The following is a 20,611-nucleotide window of genomic DNA, read 5'->3' as shown; positions in this document are numbered from 1 at the left end:
GGCCTTGGCTGTTTCTGTTTAAAGCCAAACAGAGGGTTTGATTTAATTGCCTCCTCTGAATGGCCTTGTTGTTTGCTGTTCTCAGGCCCCCCAGCTAGAGGCAGTAATGTATATATTTGTCTGCTATCAGCAATGGATACATAACAGTTAGGGGCAGTTATGCAAACGCAGGGTGGGCCGATCAGATCAAACCTTCAATCCTGAGACTTTAATCCACTTCATACCAACACTACAGAACGACCTGCTAAACCAGAACTCGGCCACTCTTGCATGTTCCAATTGGTATTCGCTTTTTTATTTTAATTAATACTTGTGGTTAGTCATTTAGATTTTTATTCAGAAGCTCTCCAGTTTGCAGTTTCAGCAGGTTGCTATGGTAGACATTAACCTAGCAACCATGCATTGATTTGAAGAAGAGACTGGAATATGAATAGGAGAGGCCTGAATAGAAAGAGGAGTAATAAAAAGAAGCAATAACAATACATTTGTAGCATTTGTTTTTTTTGATGTGGCCTGCGACCCCCATTGGGAAGCTGGAAGAAGTCAGAACAAGCAGGCAAACAATTCAAAACTATAAAAAAAATAAAAAAAATGAAGGCCAACTGAAAAGTTGCTTAGAATTAGCCATAAGGTTCACTTTTAGATGAACTTTTAGTATGTTATTTAGAGAGTGATATTCCGAGACAATTTGCAATTGGTTTTAATTTTTTATTAGTTGTGAGTTTTTGAGTTATTTGGCTTTGTATTCAGCAGCTCTCCAGTTTGCAATTTCAGCAATCTAGTTGCTAGGATCCAAATTACCCTAGCAACCATGTATTGATTTGAATAAGAGGCTGGAATAGGGGTGGGTCTGAATAGAAATACAAGCATTAAAAAGTCCCAATAACCATAACTGTGTAGCCTTACAGAGCATTTTTTTTTTGGTGGGGTCAGTGACTCCCATTTGAAAGCTGGAAAGAGTCAAAAGAAGGCAAATAAATCAAAAACTACAAAAAAATAAAATAATTAAAGGCCAATTGAAAAGTTGCTTAGAATTAGCCATAAGGATGGATGGTTTGCTTTTAGTATGTTATATAGAGAGGGATATTCTGAGACCATTTGCAATTGGTTTTCATTTTTTATCATTTGTGGTTTTTGAGTTATTTCGCTTTGTATTCAGCAGCTCTCCAGTTTGTAATTTCAGCAATCTAGTTGCTAGGGGCGAATTACCCTAGCAACCATGCATTGATCTGAATAAGAGGCTGGAATATAATAAGGGATCTGAATAGAACTATGATCATTAAAATGTCCCAATAACCAAAACTGTAGCCTTACAGCACATTTGTTTTTTAGATGAGGTCAGTGACTCCTATTTGAAAACTAAAAAGATTTAAAAGAAGGCAAATAAATGTTAGCCATTCTATAACATACTAAAAATTAATCAACCGTTTTAACTTCAGATGCGCTGAATCTAGGATTCGGTTCAGTATTTGGCCTTTTTCAGCAGGATTCGGATTCGGCTGAACCAAATCCGTATTTGCATATGCAAATTGGGGGCAGGGAAGGAAATCACGTGTTTTTTTGTCACAAAACAAAAAGTAAAAAATGTTTTCTTCTTCCCACCCCTAATTTGCATATGCAAATAAGGATTCGGTTTGGTATTCGGCCAAATCTTTTGCAAAGGATTCGGGAGTTCGGCAGAATCTTAAATAGTGGATTTGGTTTTAACTCCATCATCGTAGTAGCAACACTTCCATATATTCCCAAAAGATTACTGTGCAGGGGTGTAACTATAGAGGAAGCAGATTCTGCAGCTGCAGGGGGGCCCAGGAGGTAAAGGGGCCCCATGAGACCCTAATTCATATACAATTGCAGTAAATATTGGTAAAACATGTCAACCTCTAGACATTTTGGGGGCCTGAAAAATAATTTGCTGTGGGGCCCAGTAATATCTAGTTACACCATTGTTACTGTGTGTTTATAGTAAGGATGCACCGAATCCACTATTTTGGATTTGGCTGAACCCCAGAATGAATCCTAATTTGCATATGCAAATTAGGGTGGGAAGGGGAAAACATTTTCACACGATTTCCCCCCCTGTCCCTAATTTGCAAATGTAAATTAGGATTCAGATTCGGTTCGGCCCGGCAGAACAATTCGGCCGAATGCGAATCCTGCTGATAAAGGCCGAATCCTGGCTTAATCCCGAACCGAATCCTGGATTCGGTGCATCCCTAGTTTATAGATTGCAAGCTCTGTTGAGCAGGGCTCTCTTTCCCTCCTGTACAGTTGAGTATTTGTTTGTCCATCCTATCTGCCCTTTATTTGTAGTCTGCTATAATAAATGATAATATGGTGCTACTGTCTAAATCAGGTAGAATATACAGGGTATAAATGAAAATCAATGAATTGCCTGCAGTTATTAGGAGACAAAAGGCAGGGTGCAGCCGGAGATGTAGGGTGAGTAGAAAGACCAGTTCCCTGGCCTGGAAAGTTGGAAAGAGTCAGAAGGCAGCAAATAATTCAAAAACTACAACAAATAATGAAGACCAATTGAAAAGTTGCTTAGAATAAGCCATTCTATAACATACTAAAAGTTGACCAATCGTTTTAACTACGGATGCACCGAATCTAGGATTTGGTTTGCAATTTGGCCTTTTTCAGCAGGATTGGGATTCGGCCGAATCCTCGAATTTTCATATATATTGGTAAAACATATCAACCTCTAGACATTTTGGGGCCTGAAAAATTTGCTGTGGAGCCCAGTAATATCTAGTTACACCACTGTTACTGTGTGTTTATAGTAGGGATGCACCGAATCCACTATTTTGGATTCAGCCCAAACCCCGAATCCTTCACGAAAGATTTGGCCGTATGCCAAACCAAATCCTAATTTGCATATGCAAAACAAATACTCAGCTGTATAGGAGGGAAAGAGAGCCCTGCTCAACAGAGCTTGCAATCTTCCCAGCCCTAATTTGCATATGTAAATTAGGGGGTGGGAAGGGGAAACATTCTTTTACTTCCTTGTTTTGCGACAAAAAGTTACACGATTTCCCTCCCCTAATTTGCATATGTAAATTAGGATTTGGTTCGGCCGGGCAGAAGGATTTGTCTGAATCTTACCAATCCTAATTTGCATATGTAAATTAGGGGTGGGAAGGGGAAACACTTTTTGACTTCCTTGTTTTGCAACAAAAAGACACACGATTTCCCTCCCTGCCCCTAATTTGCATAGGTAAATTAGGATTCGGTTTCGGTTTGGGTGGGCAGAAGGCTTCAGCGGAATCCGGCTGAAAAAGGAGCGAGTCCTGGATTCAGGCTGAATCTTCCCAACCCTAATTTGCATATGTAAATTAGGGGTGGGAAGGGGAAACATTTTTTTACTTCATACGATTTCCCTCCCCGCCCCTAATTTGCATAGATAAATTAGGATTCGGCTTTGGTTTGGGCGGGCAGAAGGATTCAGTCGAATCTGAAACCGGCTGAAAAAGGGGCGAATCCTGGATTCGGTGCATCCCTAGTTTATAGATTGCAAGCTCTGTTGAGCAGGGCTCTCTTTCCCTCCTGTACAGTTGAGTATTTGTTTGTCCAACCTATCTGCCCTTTATTTGTAGTCTGCTATAATAAATGATAATATGGTGCTACTGTCTAAATCAGGTAGAATATACAGGGTATAAATGAAAATCAATGAATTGCCTGCAGTTATTAGGAGACAAAAGGCAGGGTGCAGCCGGAGACGTAGGGTGAGTAGAAAGACCAGTTCTCTGGCCTGAGTGCCAACAAGACACCTATAATGATATAATGAGTAGGTGCTGTGACTCCTCCCTCACACCTGCTTCCTGGTGCTGACGGGGAAGTGAGCAGAGCAGGAAGAATATTGAGTCGCTGTGGGTCTTGCAGCTCCCTGAATTCAGATCCCAGGTAAGTGGGAAGTTGGAGGGGAGGTGGTTACAGAACAGAAAGGCTATCGTTGTTTTGGGGGGCTAAATGGAAGGAAAAGTTGCAGCAGAAGCGGCACAGGTGAGGGAGCACCATGAAGTCTTTGATTTGGGCAGGGCTGTCCCCCATCTGATCACAGCAAACAGTATATATAGTGAATAAAGTACCCCCTCTTGTAAAATATAAGGATATTATAAGTTACCGAGGAGTTTCATGACCATATAAAAACAGGAGGCCGAAGTTATCTATTAGAAGATAACTTCTAATATCCTCATATTTTGCAACAGGGGGTACTTTATTTATTATAATACACAAATTTCAGTGAGTCATGTGACAGAAATGACATCAGAACTCACTGTTTATAACTGATGACATCAGAACTCACCGTTTATAAGGATATAATTTACAAGATATTCATGGCTTTTGTGTATTATAAAGGCATAGTATATATATATATATATATATATATATATATATATATATATATATATATATATATATATATATATATATATATATATATATATAGGGATATACCTATACATTTGTGGGGCTGCCGTGTGAGCTTCTCTACGACTCCCTGCTTAGAATCAGCAGTATGGCAGCTCACACCAACACAGGAAATTACCAAATCTGTACCAGTCGTAAAACTGCATCATCTCAATCAACAAGGGGACACTATTAAAGTGTAAGGGGCCCAACTTGAATTTAAAAAGAGATGCTAAGCTGCTGTTATTGAATTTCAACTCTCTGCAACCCCTATTGATTTAACATCAGTGTGAGGAGGGAAGAGAGACAGTCCCTTCTGTAGTAATATTTCTGTTTGAGTTTGAAGGATAAGTAAACCTATAAAAGAAGTGAATGTGAAATTGATGAGTGCTATTCTAAACACTATTTATTTTTGATAAATTCCAAGATATTAAAGGAAAACTATACCCCCAAAATGAATCCTTAAGCAAGAGATTATTTCAAATTAAGTCACATATTAAATAATCTTACCAAACTGGAATATATATTTAAGGAAATATTGCCCTTTTTTTATCTCTTGCCTTAAACCACCATTTCATGATGGTCTGTGTGTTGCCTCAGAGATCACCTGACCAGAAATACTACATCTCTAACTGTAACAGGAAGAAGTGTGGAAGCAAAAGACAGAACTTAATTGGCTCATGTGATGAAACAAGTATAGTTTGTTTGGTATGTTTGAATGCACTAGTGATGTGCAGACGGGACCCCTGGACAAAATGCGCGGGTCGCGGCCTAGTACTGCCAGCTTCCGGCGCCGGGAATTTATAGACTTCCGCCTGCCTTGCCCCGCCCCTTTTGTGACGTCACTGCGGGCCGGGTGTGGGTCTATAAATAAAGGGGAGTAGCGAGTAGGGAGTGAGCAGGTTAGGGTCGTGTGCGGGTCGAGAAATTCTCGACCCGCACATCACTAGTATGCACTGTGAATGCTACGATCCCCTTATTTTTTAAAATGGCAATTTTCTATTTATGATTACCCAATGGCACATACTACTAAAAAAGCATATTATTATGAAAATGGTTTATTTACATGAAGCAGGGATTTACATATGAGCTGTTTTATGAAATACCTTTTTTTAGAGACCTACCTTGTTCGGGTGGTATAGTTTTCCTTTGTGCTGTTAATATAAATTAATTTTGTTACAACAGCGCCACCTGCTGGTCATTTTCTGACCAATCTGACCAGTAAAGGAAAAAAATTAGAAATCTTTCTCCTGACAACTTTCTTGACTACTTGGTGGTCAGAAAATGACCAGCAGGTGGAGCTGTTGGGACAACATGCATTCATATTAAAGGAAAACTATACCCCCCAAACAATGTAGGTCTCTATTAAAAGATACTGAGTAAAACAGCTCATGTGTAAAATCCTGCTTCATGTAAAGTAACCATTATCATAATAATATACTTTTTTAGTAGTATGTGCCATTGGGTAATCATAAATAGAAAATTGCCATTTTAAAAAATAAGGGCCGCCCCCTGAGATCGTACGATTCACTGTGCACTCATACAAACCACATGTAAGGTCACATGAGCCAATTAACAGACAGAGTTCTGCCTTTTGCTTCCACACTTCTTCCTGTTACAGTTAGTGTTGTAGTATTTCTGGTCAGGTGATCTCTGAGGCAGCACAGATAGAGTCACGAAATGGTGGTTCAAGGCAAGAGATGTAAAAGGGCAAGATTTATGTAAATATATATTCCAGTTTGGTAAGATTCTTTAATATGTCATTCAATTTGATATAAACTATCTGTTGCTTAAGTGTTCATTTTGGAGGTATAGTTTTCCTTTAACAGAACAAGTATCCCTTAATATTAGGGATGCACCGAATCCACTATTTTGGATTTGGCCAAACCCCTGAATCCTTTGTGAAAGATTCGGCCGAATACCGAACCGAATCCGAATTTGCATATGCAAATTAGGGGTGGGAAGGCAAAAACATTTTTTACTTCCTTGTTTTGTGACAAAAAGTCACACGATTTACCTCCCCGACCCTAATTTGCATATGCAAATTCGGATTTGGTTCGGCCGGCCGAATCCTGCTGAAAAAGGCCGAATCCCGAACCGAATCCTGGATTCGGTGCATCTCTACTTAATATCTTGGAATAAAAAGAAAATAAATAATGAATGTAAACGACAAAGGTGATTAGCATAGCACTCTCATCAATTTTGCATTCACTTATTTTAAAGGTTTATTTATCCTTTAAGTTCACCCCCCCCCCTCCAAGCTGGCGCTGACAGCTAACATTCTGACATTTTCCATTGTGCACATACCACATCCTGTTGGCACCAGGGGTCACATCACATGCTGAAATGCCAGTCATGGGCAGCTGCATAACTATGAATGGATTCCATTAAAGGGGAAATGCACCCAAAAGCTGTTTTTGCTCATTGCTATTTCTGTGCATATAGCATTTGGATATAGTCTACCTGCAAAGCACTTTGCACGGATTTGCATTCAGTAAATGATTTCTGCGCAAAGGAATCTAGTTCTTAAGACTTGCCTGAGTACAGGGCCTTCATGTGAGCACCCCGTGTGGACATCCAAATCCCAAACTTTACAACCAGATATGTGTTCTATCACTGTGCCCCAACCAGTGGCTTGCGGGCTACATCTTGCTCCCAGTGGCCTCAAAGCAGGTGCTTATTTGTGAATCCCTGGCAAGTTTTAGTTGCATCAAAACTAGATGTACTGCCAAACAGAGCCTCCTGTAGGCTGCCAATCCACATCGAGGCTACCAAATAGCCAATCACAGCCCTTATTTTCCACCCATCCATTTTCATGCTTATATTGATCTCCTACTAGTTTTACATTTGAAAGTGGCTCTTGGGTTAAAGGAACAGTAACACCAAAAAATGGAAGTGTCTTAAAGGAATGACAATTTAATGTAGTGTTGCTCTGCACTGGTAAAAACTGTGTGTTTGCTTCAGCATGACTACTATAGTTTATATAAACAAGCTGCTGTGTAGCCATGGGGGCAGCCATTCAAGCACAGGATACACAGTAGATAACAGATAAGTACTACTATAGTTAATATAAACAAGCTGCTGTTTAGCCATGGGGGCAGCCATTCAAGCACAGGATACACAGTAGATAACAGATAAGTACTACTATAGTTTATATAAACAAACTGTTGTGTAGCCATGGAGGCAGCCATTCAAGCACAGGATATGCAGTAGATAACAGATAAGTACTACTATAGTTTATATAAACAAGCTGCTGTGTAGCCATGGGGGCAGCCATTCAAGCACAGGATACACAGTAGATAACAGATAAGTACTACTATAGTTTATATAAACAAGCTGCTGTGTAGCCATGGGGACAGCCATTCAAGTACAGAATACACAGAATGGTTGCTCCCATGGCTACACAGCAGCTTGTTAATAAAAACTATAGTAGTACTTATCTGTTATCTACTGTGTATCCTGTGCTTGAATGGCTGCCCCCGTGGCTACAATTTATATAAACTATAGTAGTGTTTCTGAAGCAAACACAGATTTACCAGTGCAGAGCAACACTACATTATATTGTCATTCCTTTAAGACACTCATTTTTTGGGGTTACTGCTCCTTTAAAAAGATTGGGGACCCCTGTGTTACACTAACTAGTGCACAGTTCAGTTATACCCACAAACGTGTGCACCTCCTTTCCAGTGTCTCAAACATTTACAACTGGCACCCAAACTGCGGGGGTGATTGTGGGCAAGAAATGGCAGTTTGTCCCATTTCAAAGAGTGAACCTTAGATTGTTGGTATATACTCTCATATACTCTCATTGTTAAAATCAAGGTTGTCCAGCAGCGGCTGTCAGTGGGACGTGAGTACAAGAGGAGGCCAGTCACACAGTGGGATAACTAGTAATATAACTACTAGACATTACTAGGCCTATAGAAAAAAATGCAAAATACCTCACAGGAGCCATACATTTACATAGGGTCCTCACAGTCTACCCCAGTCCCCCTCAACCACACCCTTCTCTTGCCCGGGGATGTAGAGGCCCTATAGAGCAAAGAGTTCCCTAAACTACCAGCAGCCACTCCTAGATACCTCACACAATGCCCCAGGCCGTACACAAGCTGGGTTGCCAGGATGGCGGTTTCCCAGCCAAATTGGGCTACTAATTTAAAGCCCAGGCTGTTTTTGCAAACTAGCCACGGTATGGATTTGGGCTAGTTTTTGGGCCTTTGGCTGGTTTGTGCTTTGGAAACCAGCCAAAGTTTTGTCTTGACCTAATGTGCAAAGCCTGTGTCTCCTAATGCATGCTGGGTAATGTAGTTTTTGTTTAACAATTTGCCAAGTTTAATGTAAGACTACAATACCCAGCATGCAATGGGACTGACTTGTGTAGAAGTCAGGAGTTATCAGATTTTGGGCTCTGTACCCCAGTCTTGAGTCTCCTTCTTGCATTTTCCAGTGACTTTCCTTAATTTCTAACAATTTTGGGTCAAAAATCTTCAGCCACCAAAATGTCTAGAGGTTGACCAATATTTATCTGCTAAGTGAAGCCTTCTGAAATCAGAAGATATTTACTTGTCTCATGCCATACACACGGCACTGCCTAGATACCAAAATAAGAGTTTTGATTCTCCCATAAGGCATTATGGGCGGAGACATGCAAATCACTTGTTTATATCGCTTTGGCCAACTCTGCATCCAGAACTGCTGGTTTATAGCACAGATCCAGCCTAATGGTTCAGAGCCATATATCCAAACTTGCAGACAGTCTGTTTCAATCTTGTTAGATCTCATCAGTGCAACATATTGGCACATGGCTTCTGAAACAGACTGTCTGCAAGTTTGGATATATGGCTCTGAACCATTAGGCTGGATCTATGCTATAAACCAGCGGTTCTGGATGCAGAGTTGGCCAAAGGGATTTAGAAGTGATTTGCATGTCTCCGCCCATAATGCCTTATGGGAGAATTAAAACTAGGGATGCACTGAATCCACTATTTTGGATTCGGCCGAACCCCCGAATCCTTCGTGATCGATTCGGCTGGATACCGAACGAACCCTAATTTGCATATGCAAATTAGGGGTGGGAAGGGGATACATTTTTACTTCCTTGTTTTGTAACAAAAAGTCACGCAATTTCCCTCCCATATGCATATGCAAATTAGGATTCGATTTGGTTCGGCCGGGCAGAAGGATTAGGCCGAATCCGAATCCTGCTGAAAAAGGCCGAATCCCGAACCGAATCCTGGATTCAGTCCCTAATTAAAACTCTTATTTTGGTATTTAGCCAGTGCTGTGTGTATGGCATGAGACAAGTAAATACCTTATGATTCCAGAAGGCTTCACTTTGCATGTAAATTGCTAGTGAAGGGCTTTTTGGCTCCTTTTAGCCCTTCTCACCCTAACCCACCAATATTTATCGAAACTGTATATGTCTTAGGTAGGATTGCCACCTTTTTGAAAAATCTTTACTGGCCAGGGAAGGGGACGGTTCCACGAGGTGGAGGATCGTTCTAAAAATGGGCGGGGTTGTGATGTCACGGGGGCATAGTGCTGTGGGCGTGGCCATGACATCAAGGGGGCGGCCAGAGTCATGGAATAGGTTTTTTTTTTTTTTTTTTTTGCTATAGAGGGACGAAAAGAGTGGGCTGAGGCCTGTGTGCTCTGTGCTGTCATTATGATTTTGTTTATAGTTTTTTTCTGTTAGATATTTTGTCTTTTTTGTAATAAATTAATTTTGGCATTTTTAAATCGGGTGTGCTATCCATTCTTTGCAGCAGTTATATATTACATGGAGACCCTCATGGGGAGTCACCTATGGATTAGCACCCTCTAATTTAATTTAAAAGGGTGTGCGCCTTCTCTCTCTATTTTTGACTCTGTGCTGTCCTGTCAGGGAGGCAGTCTGCACATTCTCCTGCTCTTCTGCTTATGTCAGCACGATCCCCCTGCACTCGCGGCTTTAAAGACGACAGGAACTCCGCCCACAAATCGCATCACGTGAGATTGTGATGTCACAACATCACGTAAGTGACGTGAGGTCCCAGGCGCCGTAGCAAGTTTAGCTGGGAGTTTTGAGCGGGCGGGGGGAAAGGGCGCAGGGAAGCTACTATGGCCATTTCTTCCCTCAGTATTTTACCGGCCTTGTAATTGTCGGTATTACTTTAATACCGGCACCGGCCTTGCAACCCGTTTTTCCAGCTGGGCCAGTTAAATACCGGCTGGGTGGCAACCATAGTCTTAGGGCTTTATGAGACCCCTATACCTCCTGCAGTTACTTACCCCCCTAGTTAAGGGCAAAGCCGTCCCATTTTGCTTCATGGAAACATTAGTGAAACAGCGATGATTTGAAAAAGGCTTATTTTTACATATATTCATTTATTTTTAGGCTTTTTTTCTCACTGCACATTTTTGAGCTACTTTTGGAGTGGCTCTTGGCTAGTTTAGGGCTGGTTTTGTAGCCGACTTTGGCTGGTTTTGAAAATGACACCCGGCAACTCTGTACACAAGTCCCCAGCCCCACCTGTGACTCTCCTCAAACATAGTTCCATAGGAATCTATACAGGTCTAGACTGGGATTCAAATTTGATAGGCCCCAGTACTGACAGAGGCCCAAACAAACCCCACCTGCCCAATAAACTGATTGTATAATTCATCTTACAGCAGCCTATATATACACACACACAACTATTCACATACAAAGGGAGGCCTCAAACTATGATCAACCCCCGTTTAAAGTTTGAGGGCCAAACACTAAAGCCCAGAGTCTCTCACACCGAGCACTAACCATTCAGAATAAGGAATAGAGAGCACGTGACTGTGACGCCACCGCGCGGCTTTCCGCACTCTAGGAACTACCATAGAGCGATCGGCGTCACAGCACAGTGTTGTCTAGGAACTCGCAGCTACCATAGAGACGTGCTACGAGCCCCAGAGTGTGATGTAGAACCAAGAGGGCGGATTTCCGACACCAATTCCGCACCTCGGCTTCTCCTCGGCCAGTACCTTCTGTCGGAGCCGCTGCCTGACTGAGAATGTAGGGTGGCCTAGCCCGTCTCATTGGATATATCTATAGGCTGCACATTCCTCTGGCAAGAGACAACAGGGCTTTGTTTTCTGCGGGGAGATACCTGCGCACTTGCCTCTCACCTGTCAGGGAGTCTAGGCTCTTCCAAGGACTTTACAAGCTGCCCTTTCCCTTACAGGGGCTGCCCATTTACTTGCCAGGAGCTTTCCCTCCCCCTTGCCAGGAGCTTCCCCCTCCCCCCTTGCCAGGAGCTCTCCCCCTTGCCAGGAGCTTCCCTCCCTCCCTTGCCAGGAGCTGCCCCCTCCCCCCTTGCCAAGAGCTTCCCCCCCTCCTTGCCAGGAGCTACCCTCCCTCCCTTGCCAGGAGCTGCCCCCTCCCCCCTTGCCAAGAGCTGCCCTCCCTCCCTTGCCAGGAGCTTCCCACTCCCCCTCCCCCCTTGCCAGGAGCTTCCCTCCTCCCTCCCTTGCCAGGAGCTGCCCTTTTACTTGCTGGGGACTCTAATTGTAGCCCCAGCTTTAATCATAGTTCTATGTTTTACCCCCCTGGAGCTAATTGCCCTCTTGTTCTAAGCAATAAAGTCTCACCTTACAGCCCCATGTGTTACAGCAATTGCAGGGCTCCCTCGGGATACAGCAAGCCTTCTGAGCTCGTTATCTTGCCAGCGAAATTAAATGTGATAATAATGGAGAGCTAGGAAAGGGTTAAGTGCTCTGAATTCTTGGGCCTGTGTCAGAAACGCCCTCTCTGTTCTCTGCCCGCATATTTCTTAACTCTCCCGACTTAGTTCATGCCTTGCCTTCCTGACCTGCGTTTTGTTTCCACTGCTAACCATGAACAGGAACTTCAAGCGCTCCAGCATCCTCAGGATGGCTCTCATGGGGGTCGGAGAAGGGGACCCGGAGAAGGGGGCCCGGGAGTCGTTCATGGTAAGAGCTGTGAAGATAGCGATGGTGGTGATGCTCTACTGGTTCATCTCCATCACCATGGTGTTCCTCAACAAGTACCTGCTGGACAGCCCTTCTCTGAAACTGGATGCCCCGCTCTTTGTCACCTTCTACCAGTGTTTGGTCACTGTCGTCCTCTGCAAATCACTCAGTCTGCTCACCCATGTCGTTCCATCGCACGTGCTGGAGTTCCCCTCTCTGCGTTTCGATCTCAAAGTCCTCAGGACGGTCCTGCCGCTTTCCGTGGTTTTCATCGGAATGATCATCTTCAACAACCTGTGCCTCAAGTATCTTGGAGTGGCCTTTTATACGGTGGGCAGGTGCCTTAGTACTGTGTTCAACGTGCTGCTTTCCTACATCATGCTGAAGCAAACCACCTCCATGTATGCGCTGATGTCCTGCGGAATCATTTTAGGTAAGGCCGGTGTCAAATAAGAATGCTCAAAATATGAAAGGAAAAGTGGGCTCTGGTTCAGGGACAACTTAAAGGGGAACTATTGCGAAAATGAAACTTTAATATAAGCTTCATCATACTGAAATAAGAAAACTTATAAATACAGTCAATTAAATAATATGCATTGTTTTTGAAATAATCAAGTTTATCTTCACTTTTTCCTCTCTCAGCATCTGTTTCTCTTCATTCTCTCTTCATGCAGCAGTTGAGTGTCAGATAATCATTGACAGTTAGATCCAATATATCTTATAGGGGGGCTCCTTTTGCCTAGTAGATGTATCCTGTCTCTCTACATGCAGAATTTGTGCAAAAGGCAGTTATTTTGTTAGAAAGCTCCCTTTGCTAGCAGATGAATTAGAGTTCACTCAAATAATTGATTACAGTGCAAACAAAATCTAACAATAACTTTGCACAAATTCTGCATGTAGAGAGACATGGTGTCTGGTGATTTTAATAGAGTGAGCTCTAATACACCTTCTAGGCAAAAGGAAGCCCCCTATAAGATATATTGGATCTAACTGTTGATGAATATCTGACACCCAACTGCTGCATGAAGACAGAATGAAGAGAAACAGATGCTGAGACAGGAATAGTGAAGATAAACTTGATTATTTCAGAAACAATGCAGACTTTTTAATTGTATTTAGAAATTATCATTGTTCACCTTTAATGCAGAACTCCAAATAGTTAGCTGAAGCTTTCAGTCACCTTTAAACGGTTGTATAAACCAATACCACCTGGTTAAGTCCTGGTCCATTGATTTCAGCAGGTTATAGAAATGATATAGATGTTTAATATTGCAGCTTGTGTACAAAATAGGACATAACTCAAAGGTGCAAGAATGCACCCAAGTCACATTATCTTTACCCAAAGTGCAGCATTTCCCCCAGAATTCCAGTGGAATTGTATATGTTTAGAAGCACCCTGTACTTTGCACCTTGCATGCAGTTATGCACCATGCATCTAAATATCCTGAATCAGCACATTAGTGCTAGGGGTGTGTATAGGCACTTGCATACATAAACGAGCCCTGTTTTTTTTGTTTGGGTTTATGTTGCTTAAAGGGATATTGTCATGGGAAAACAGTTTTTTTTTTTTTTCAAAACACATCAGTTAATAGTGCTGCTCCAACACTGAAATCAATTTGTCCAAAGAGCAAACTGATTTTTTTTTATATTTAATTTTGAAATCTGACATGGGGCTTGACATATTGTCAGTTTCCCAGCTGCCCTCAGTCATGTGACTTGTGCTCTGATAAACTTCAGTCACTCTTTACTGCTGTACTGCAAGTTGGAGTGATATCACCACCCCCCCCCCCCCCCAGCAGCCTAACAACAGAACAATAGGAAGGTAACCAGATAGCAGCTCCCTAACACAAGATAACAGCTGCCTGGTAGATCCAAAAACAACACTCAATAGTAAAATCCAGGTCCCACTGAGACACATTTAGTTGCATTGAGTAGGGGAAACAGTCTGCCAAAAAGCAGTTCCATCCTAAAGTGCTGGCTCTTTCTGAAAGCACATGACCAGACAAAATGACCTGAGATGCACCTACACACCAATATTATTACTAAATACACTTGTTGGTTCAGGAATTACATTTTATGTTGTAGAGTGAATTATTTGCAGTGTTAGAAATAAAAACTACATGATACAAATCATGACAGAATCCATTTAAGAGTATATGATCAGAACAAGAAAAAATTACAAACCATGTGAATAAACATGAAATTATTTCTTTCTGTGCTAATAACTGTATTTTGTTTTGCAGGAGGCTTCTGGCTGGGAATAGACCAGGAAGGGGCAGAAGGAACACTCTCCTGGGCTGGAATCTTCTTTGGGGTCCTGGCCAGCCTGTGCGTATCACTGAATGCCATTTACACTAAAAAAGTCCTGCCGGCAGTTGACGGAAGCATCTGGCGCCTGACTTTCTACAACAACGTGAACGCTTGCTTCCTCTTCATCCCTCTGCTCTTCGTTTGCGGAGAAGTCGGAACCCTGCTCGCCTTTGATAAACTGTCCATGTTTTACTTTTGGGGCATGATGACCCTGGGGGGTATCTTTGGCTTCGCTATAGGGTATGTGACAGGGCTGCAGATTCAGTTCACCAGCCCCCTGACCCACAACATCTCTGGGACAGCCAAAGCTTGTGCTCAGACAGTAATTGCTGTCATGTACTACCATCAGATCAAAAGCTTTTTGTGGTGGACCAGCAATTTAATGGTACTGGGCGGTTCCTTCTCCTACACATGGGTGAAGGGGCTAGAGATGAAAAAAACCCAAGGAGAGACCAATCAGAGCCAGAGTAACGGGGAGAAAAGCTCTGTCGGGGTTTGAGACTGTCCAACCACAATGTTGGGCTTCAATGAACGAGAGGATGAGATGAAAATGAATCTGGTTATGGTCGGTTGAGGGTGGAAATCTCAAGATCAGAACTGTATTTGTAAATTAAAGAATCCAAACTGTCCTAACAGAACTACAAGGATATACCTGTCCAAGAAACAGGTATAACAGGTGTTAAATACTGTGGAAACCAATAAGCCTTTAACAGCTCCACCAATATGGAAACCATTTAGTTCTGTGTTTCTCCTGTAAAGAGAGAAACCGTTGTATCACATGTCATTAATGTATGTGTATGAGATTTTAAACATAAACAAACACACGTGTGCAAATAATAAATGCAGGAAACATACAAATATATAATATATACGATCCCAAATATAAGTGGCAGACCCAAATTTGGTACACTTAGGGGGTTATTTATTCAAGTCTGTTTTTTTTTTTTCTACTATAAAATCAAAAACATTTTGTGGGGAAAAAAAACCAAAATTTTTCAGAATGTATTAAAGGACGAGTAACATCAGTTTTTTTTATTAAAAAATTCGTTAGTGTAGAACAAAAATAACAAAACACAAAGACATATTAAACTTTTAAATTGCTAAGTCATTATTAAGAAAAAAAAAATTGATGCTACTGATTCTGTAAATCCCAAGTGTTAAAAGTCAGAATTAAAAAGTACTCCCAACTCAGACCTGCCGAGTTCATATAGAAGTCAATGGGAGAAGTCCCGAAGTTATCCTGATCTGTGCTAGGTTTCCTGCAATAATCTGAAGATTTCGTGGTTTTTGGGAAAAACTGAAAAATTCGCACGATTTAATTTTTTTTTCATTTTCTTTCCCCGCACAGGAAGTTTTCTGAAAAATGTATTGATAAATAAGGGGGGAAAAAACGGTGCGGATTTGGTCGGAGTCATTTTCATAAAATACTCCGGATATTTTCGGATTTTGATAAATAACCCCCTATGTTAGTATATGGTGGTTCTGCCCTTAATTCTATATTTTAGTATATTATTTCCATTCCTTTTTCATTTTTTTCTATTTTGCTACAAGTCTAGACTTCTTACAGCTTATGTTTGAGTTTTATTTGTACCTGCCCAAGGTCACCCAGTCTGTTAAAGGTCAAGGGAACTCTATTTGACTGTTGGGCACCTCGTCCAGTGGATAGAATTTATAACTTTGCACCCTGCTTTGATGCTTTTACTCAACATTTTTCAGCAAAGAGAAGCACTGGCCTGGGTTCAAATGTTAGCAATTGTATTCACCGGAGGGGCCATAACAGGTTTGCACGCTCCAGCGAAGCTCCCCATCTTTTTTGCTGATTCCCATCTAGAGATGCGCCAATTCCAATTTTTGGGATACGGCCGAATCCCCAAACCCTTTGTGAAAGATTCGGCCGAATCCTAATTTGCATATGCAAATTACGGGCGGGAAAGGAAAAGGTGGGGAAAATGTTTTTTACTTTCTTGCTTTGTTACAAAAATGTCATGTGAGTTCCCTTACCACACCTAATTTACATATGCAAATTCGGATTCGGTTCAGCCATGCACAAGGATTCGACCGAATCTGAATCCTTCTGAAAAAGGCCGAATCCCGAACCGAATCCTGGATTCAGTGCATCCCTACTCCCAGCACATGCTCTGGGCTACTGTCACTAATCTAAGCTTAGGGAACCACTCACAATATACAGTATATATACAATATTAGGCTGATTAGTAATGAATTGAGAGTCACATTACATGGCAGCTCAGAAATCAGTACAGTCTGCATCAGAATTAGGGATGCACCGAATCCACTTTTTGGGATTCGGTGAATCCTTTGTGAAAGATTCGGGCAAATACCAAACCAAATCCTAATTTGCATATGCAAATTAGGAGTGGGAAAGGAAAAGTTGGGGAAAATGTTTTTTTACTCCCTTGTTTTGTGACAAAAAGTCATGTGATTTCCCTTCCCACAACTAATTTAGATATGCAAATATAGGATTGGGTTCAGCCGTGCACAAGGATTCGGCCGAATCCTGGATTCGGTGCATCCCTAATCAGAATATAATAATCACCCCTGTAGCATCAGCTTCTATGGAAGATGAACCTCACTTTCTGCTTGATGATTTCCCACGCTCCCTAAGTTCAGCTTCCCAACAGCAGCCCACTGAGCATGTGCAGTGCCACTGACACAAAAAATACAAGATCCAAGATGGAGAGCTGCTGGGGACACCTGTGAAGGCCTGAGTTATTGTTATAGGGCTATTGAACCTCTGGGCTGATTACAGCAAGTTTAGTATATAACATTGGCGTATTGTTTTTTTTGGCTTTAGTTTTCTTTTAAAATACTGTATCGTAAAAGTGTCATGTCCTGAGTGTGTCATTCATAATTGTATTGGAAGTGAAGAGCATTCCTTTTCATGTTCTCCAATCTATGGTGAACAGAGATTCTATTATTTATTTTGAAACTATAATATAAATATATATATATAATGTTATATGTAACTGGGAAGATTTTAATTGTTGCATATTTTTATAATACTCTTCGATCTCAAGCACAAGGCTGTTGGGCCGAGTACTGATCTGTATCTGGACTGTGCCATTTTACATAAAATTCTTGTTTCTGATTGGTTTCTTGCTTTATTGGATGTTGGTTCTGGGCCAGCACCTGGGCTGTAGCTTCTGTTGGACCTTGTGGAATGTAAATTAAAAAACAAATGAAGAGTTTATAGAGTGCTGTGACTATAGTTGGGTGAGGAAGGGGCCCGGTAAGTACATGTTGATGAAGATTTCTAGCAGAATAGATTGAACGCATCCCCTGTTTATTCATAGGATACATTTTTTATCTTTCAAGCACCAGTGGGTTCAGACAAAAGACGTTGTGTCAGGTGCTGACGCTGGAGTTTTCATTCAGATTTCCATCTTTATATCACAAGGAATAATTGGCGGCTTGTTGCAAATGACTAATGTTACAAGGTCACATGCGATCGTAGCAATTTCCCATTTAGATATTTTCTCATAAAAATGAAGGGAAAAAGTTAGAAAAAGAAACACGAGACAGTTTAGCCATTTACTTTTATTTTGGAGAATTTAGGTTGGGAACTAGGGGTAGGCAAATGCGGCACGTGGCATGTCTAGAGCACAATGCTGGGGGTTCGAGACAACTAACTTTTCTGCCGACTTGTACTGGTTATGGCACATCAGGGTTCTGTAGTATTTGTAGGATCTGTGCGGCCACTGGGACAGAATGCTCTGTTATACAGATAGCTAGAATCTCAGCTGCCATAAAGCAGGACAGGACTGCAGCTTACAATGGGGATCAGATAGGATCTGGGCAGCCACTGGGACAGAATGTTCTGTCATACAGATAGCTAGAATCTCAGCTGCCATAAAGCAGGACAGGACTGCTGCTTACAATGGGGATCAGATAGGATCTGTGCAGCCACTGGGACAGAATGCTCTGTTATACAGATAGCTAGAATCTCAGCTGCCATAAAGCAGGGCAGGACTGCTGCTTACAATGGGGATCAGATAGGATCTGTGCAGCCACTGGGACAGAATGTTCTGTTATACAGATAGCTAGAATCTCAGCTGCCATAAAGCAGGACAGGACTGCTGCTTACAATGGGGATCAGATAGGATCTGTGCAGCCTCTGGGACAGAATGCTCTGTTATACAGATAGCTAGAATCTCAGCTGCCATAAAGCAGGACAGGACTGCTGCTTACAATGGGGATCAGATAGGATCTGTGCAGCCACTGGGACAGAATGCTCTGTTATACAGATAGCTAGAATCTCAGCTGCCATAAAGCAGGGCAGGACTGCTGCTTACAATGGGGATCAGATAGGATCTGTGCAGCCACTGGGACAGAATGTTCTGTTATACAGATAGCTAGAATCTCAGCTGCCATAAAGCAGGACAGGACAGCTGCTTACAATGGGATCAGATAGGATCTGTGCAGCCACTGGGACAGAATGTTCTGTTATACAGATAGCTAGAATCTCAGCCATAAAGCAGGACAGGACTGCTGCTTACAATGGGATCAGATAGGATCTGTGCAGCCACTGGGACAGAATGCTCTGTTATACAGATAGCTAGAATCTCAGCTGCCATAAAGCAGGGCAGGACTGCTGCTTACAATGGGGATCAGATAGGATCTGTGCAGCCACTGGGACAGAATGTTCTGTTATACAGATAGCTAGAATCTCAGCTGCCATAAAGCAGGACAGGACTGCTGCTTACAATGGGGATCAGATAGGATCTGTGCAGCCTCTGGGACAGAATGTTCTGTTATACAGATAGCTAGAATCTCAGCTGCCATAAAGCAGGACAGGACTGCTGCTTACAATGGGGATCAGATAGGATCTGTGCAGCCTCTGGGACAGAATGCTCTGTTATACAGATAGCTAGAATCTCAGCTGCCATAAAGCAGGACAGGACTGCTGCTTACAATGGGGATCAGATAGGATCTGTGCAGCCACTGGGACAGAATGCTCTGTTATACAGATAGCTAGAATCTCAGCTGCCATAAAGCAGGGCAGGACTGCTGCTTACAATGGGGATCAGATAGGATCTGTGCAGCCACTGGGACAGAATGTTCTGTTATACAGATAGCTAGAATCTCAGCTGCCATAAAGCAGGACAGGACTGCTGCTTACAATGGGATCAGATAGGATCTGTGCAGCCACTGGGACAGAATGTTCTGTTATACAGATAGCTAGAATCTCAGCCATAAAGCAGGACAGGACTGCTGCTTACAATGGGATCAGATAGGATCTGTGCAGCCACTGGGACAGAATGTTCTGTTATACAGATAGCTAGAATCTCAGCCATAAAGCAGGACAGGACTGCTGCTTACATTGGAGATCAGATAGGATCTGGGCAGCCACTGGGACAGAATGTTCTGTCATACAGATAGCTAGAATCTCAGCTGCCATAAAGCAGGACAGGACAACTGCTTACAATGGGGATCAGATAGGATCTGTGCAGCCACTGGGACAGAATGTTCTGTTATACAGATAGCTAGAATCTCAGCTGCTATAAAGCAGGACAGGACTGCTGCTTACAATGGGGGATATAAAAAAAAGTCTCCCCTGTGAAAAAAAGGAAGGAAATTTAGCTATCATATTGTACCTGCCTGTGCTAACACAAGAGTGAGTGATGCTTTTTTTAAAGTAAATTTATTATTATTCCATCATCCCTTTCCATGCTGAGCCAATTAACAACAAGCAGGATCACAAGGTGACTGACTATAGTGACTGTTGGGATGCTTGGGAGTTGTTATTTAAAGAGGTTGCTAACCTTTAAATTAACTGTTAGTGTGACGTAGAGAGTGATATTCTGAGACAATTTGCAATTGGTTTTCATTGCTTGTGTTTTTTGTGTTATTTAGCTTTTTATTCAACAGCTCTCCAATTTGCGATTTCAGCCATGTGGTTGCTAGGGTCCAAATGACCCTAGCAATCATGCTC

General features: G+C 42.1%; 1 protein-coding gene across 5 annotated transcripts; it reads left to right on the top strand.

Moving 5' to 3' along the window:
* The first annotated feature begins 3,752 nt into the window (after nucleotides 1-3,752).
* Nucleotides 3,753-17,767, top strand: slc35c1.L (solute carrier family 35 member C1L homeolog). Of its 5 annotated transcripts, none has more exons than XM_041589816.1 (3): nucleotides 3,753-3,903; nucleotides 12,264-12,784; nucleotides 14,595-17,767. In XM_041589816.1, exons 2-3 carry the CDS (start codon nucleotides 12,292-12,294, stop codon nucleotides 15,158-15,160), a joined length of 1,059 nt encoding a protein of 352 aa, XP_041445750.1. In that variant the 5' UTR covers nucleotides 3,753-3,903; nucleotides 12,264-12,291; the 3' UTR covers nucleotides 15,161-17,767. The 5 variants fall into 5 exon arrangements, with proteins under 5 accessions (XP_041445750.1, XP_041445752.1, XP_018112838.1 ...); XM_041589818.1 differs by lacking the exon at nucleotides 3,753-3,903 and adding an exon at nucleotides 3,915-4,002; XM_018257349.2 differs by lacking the exon at nucleotides 3,753-3,903 and adding an exon at nucleotides 10,066-10,424.
* The last annotated feature ends 2,844 nt before the right edge of the window (nucleotides 17,768-20,611 follow it).

The sequence above is a fragment of the Xenopus laevis genome, chromosome 4L (genome assembly GCF_017654675.1).
Source record: "Xenopus laevis strain J_2021 chromosome 4L, Xenopus_laevis_v10.1, whole genome shotgun sequence".
NCBI classification, from domain to species: Eukaryota; Metazoa; Chordata; class Amphibia; order Anura; family Pipidae; genus Xenopus; species Xenopus laevis.
Note: the sequence above shows the minus strand (reverse complement) of the source record. Positions and strands in the feature narration are given on the sequence as shown.

What these genes read in the sequence shown, in the direction of transcription:
- slc35c1.L (XM_018257350.2), top strand. Translation starts at nt 12,256, where the DNA reads ATGAACAGGAACTTCAAGCGCTCCAGCATCCTCAGGATGGCTCTCATG. An exon ending in GTCCTGCGGAATCATTTTAG is followed by an intron (nt 12,785 to 14,594) that starts GTAAGGCCGGTG and finishes TTTGTTTTGCAG; the next exon opens with GAGGCTTCTGGCTGGGAATA.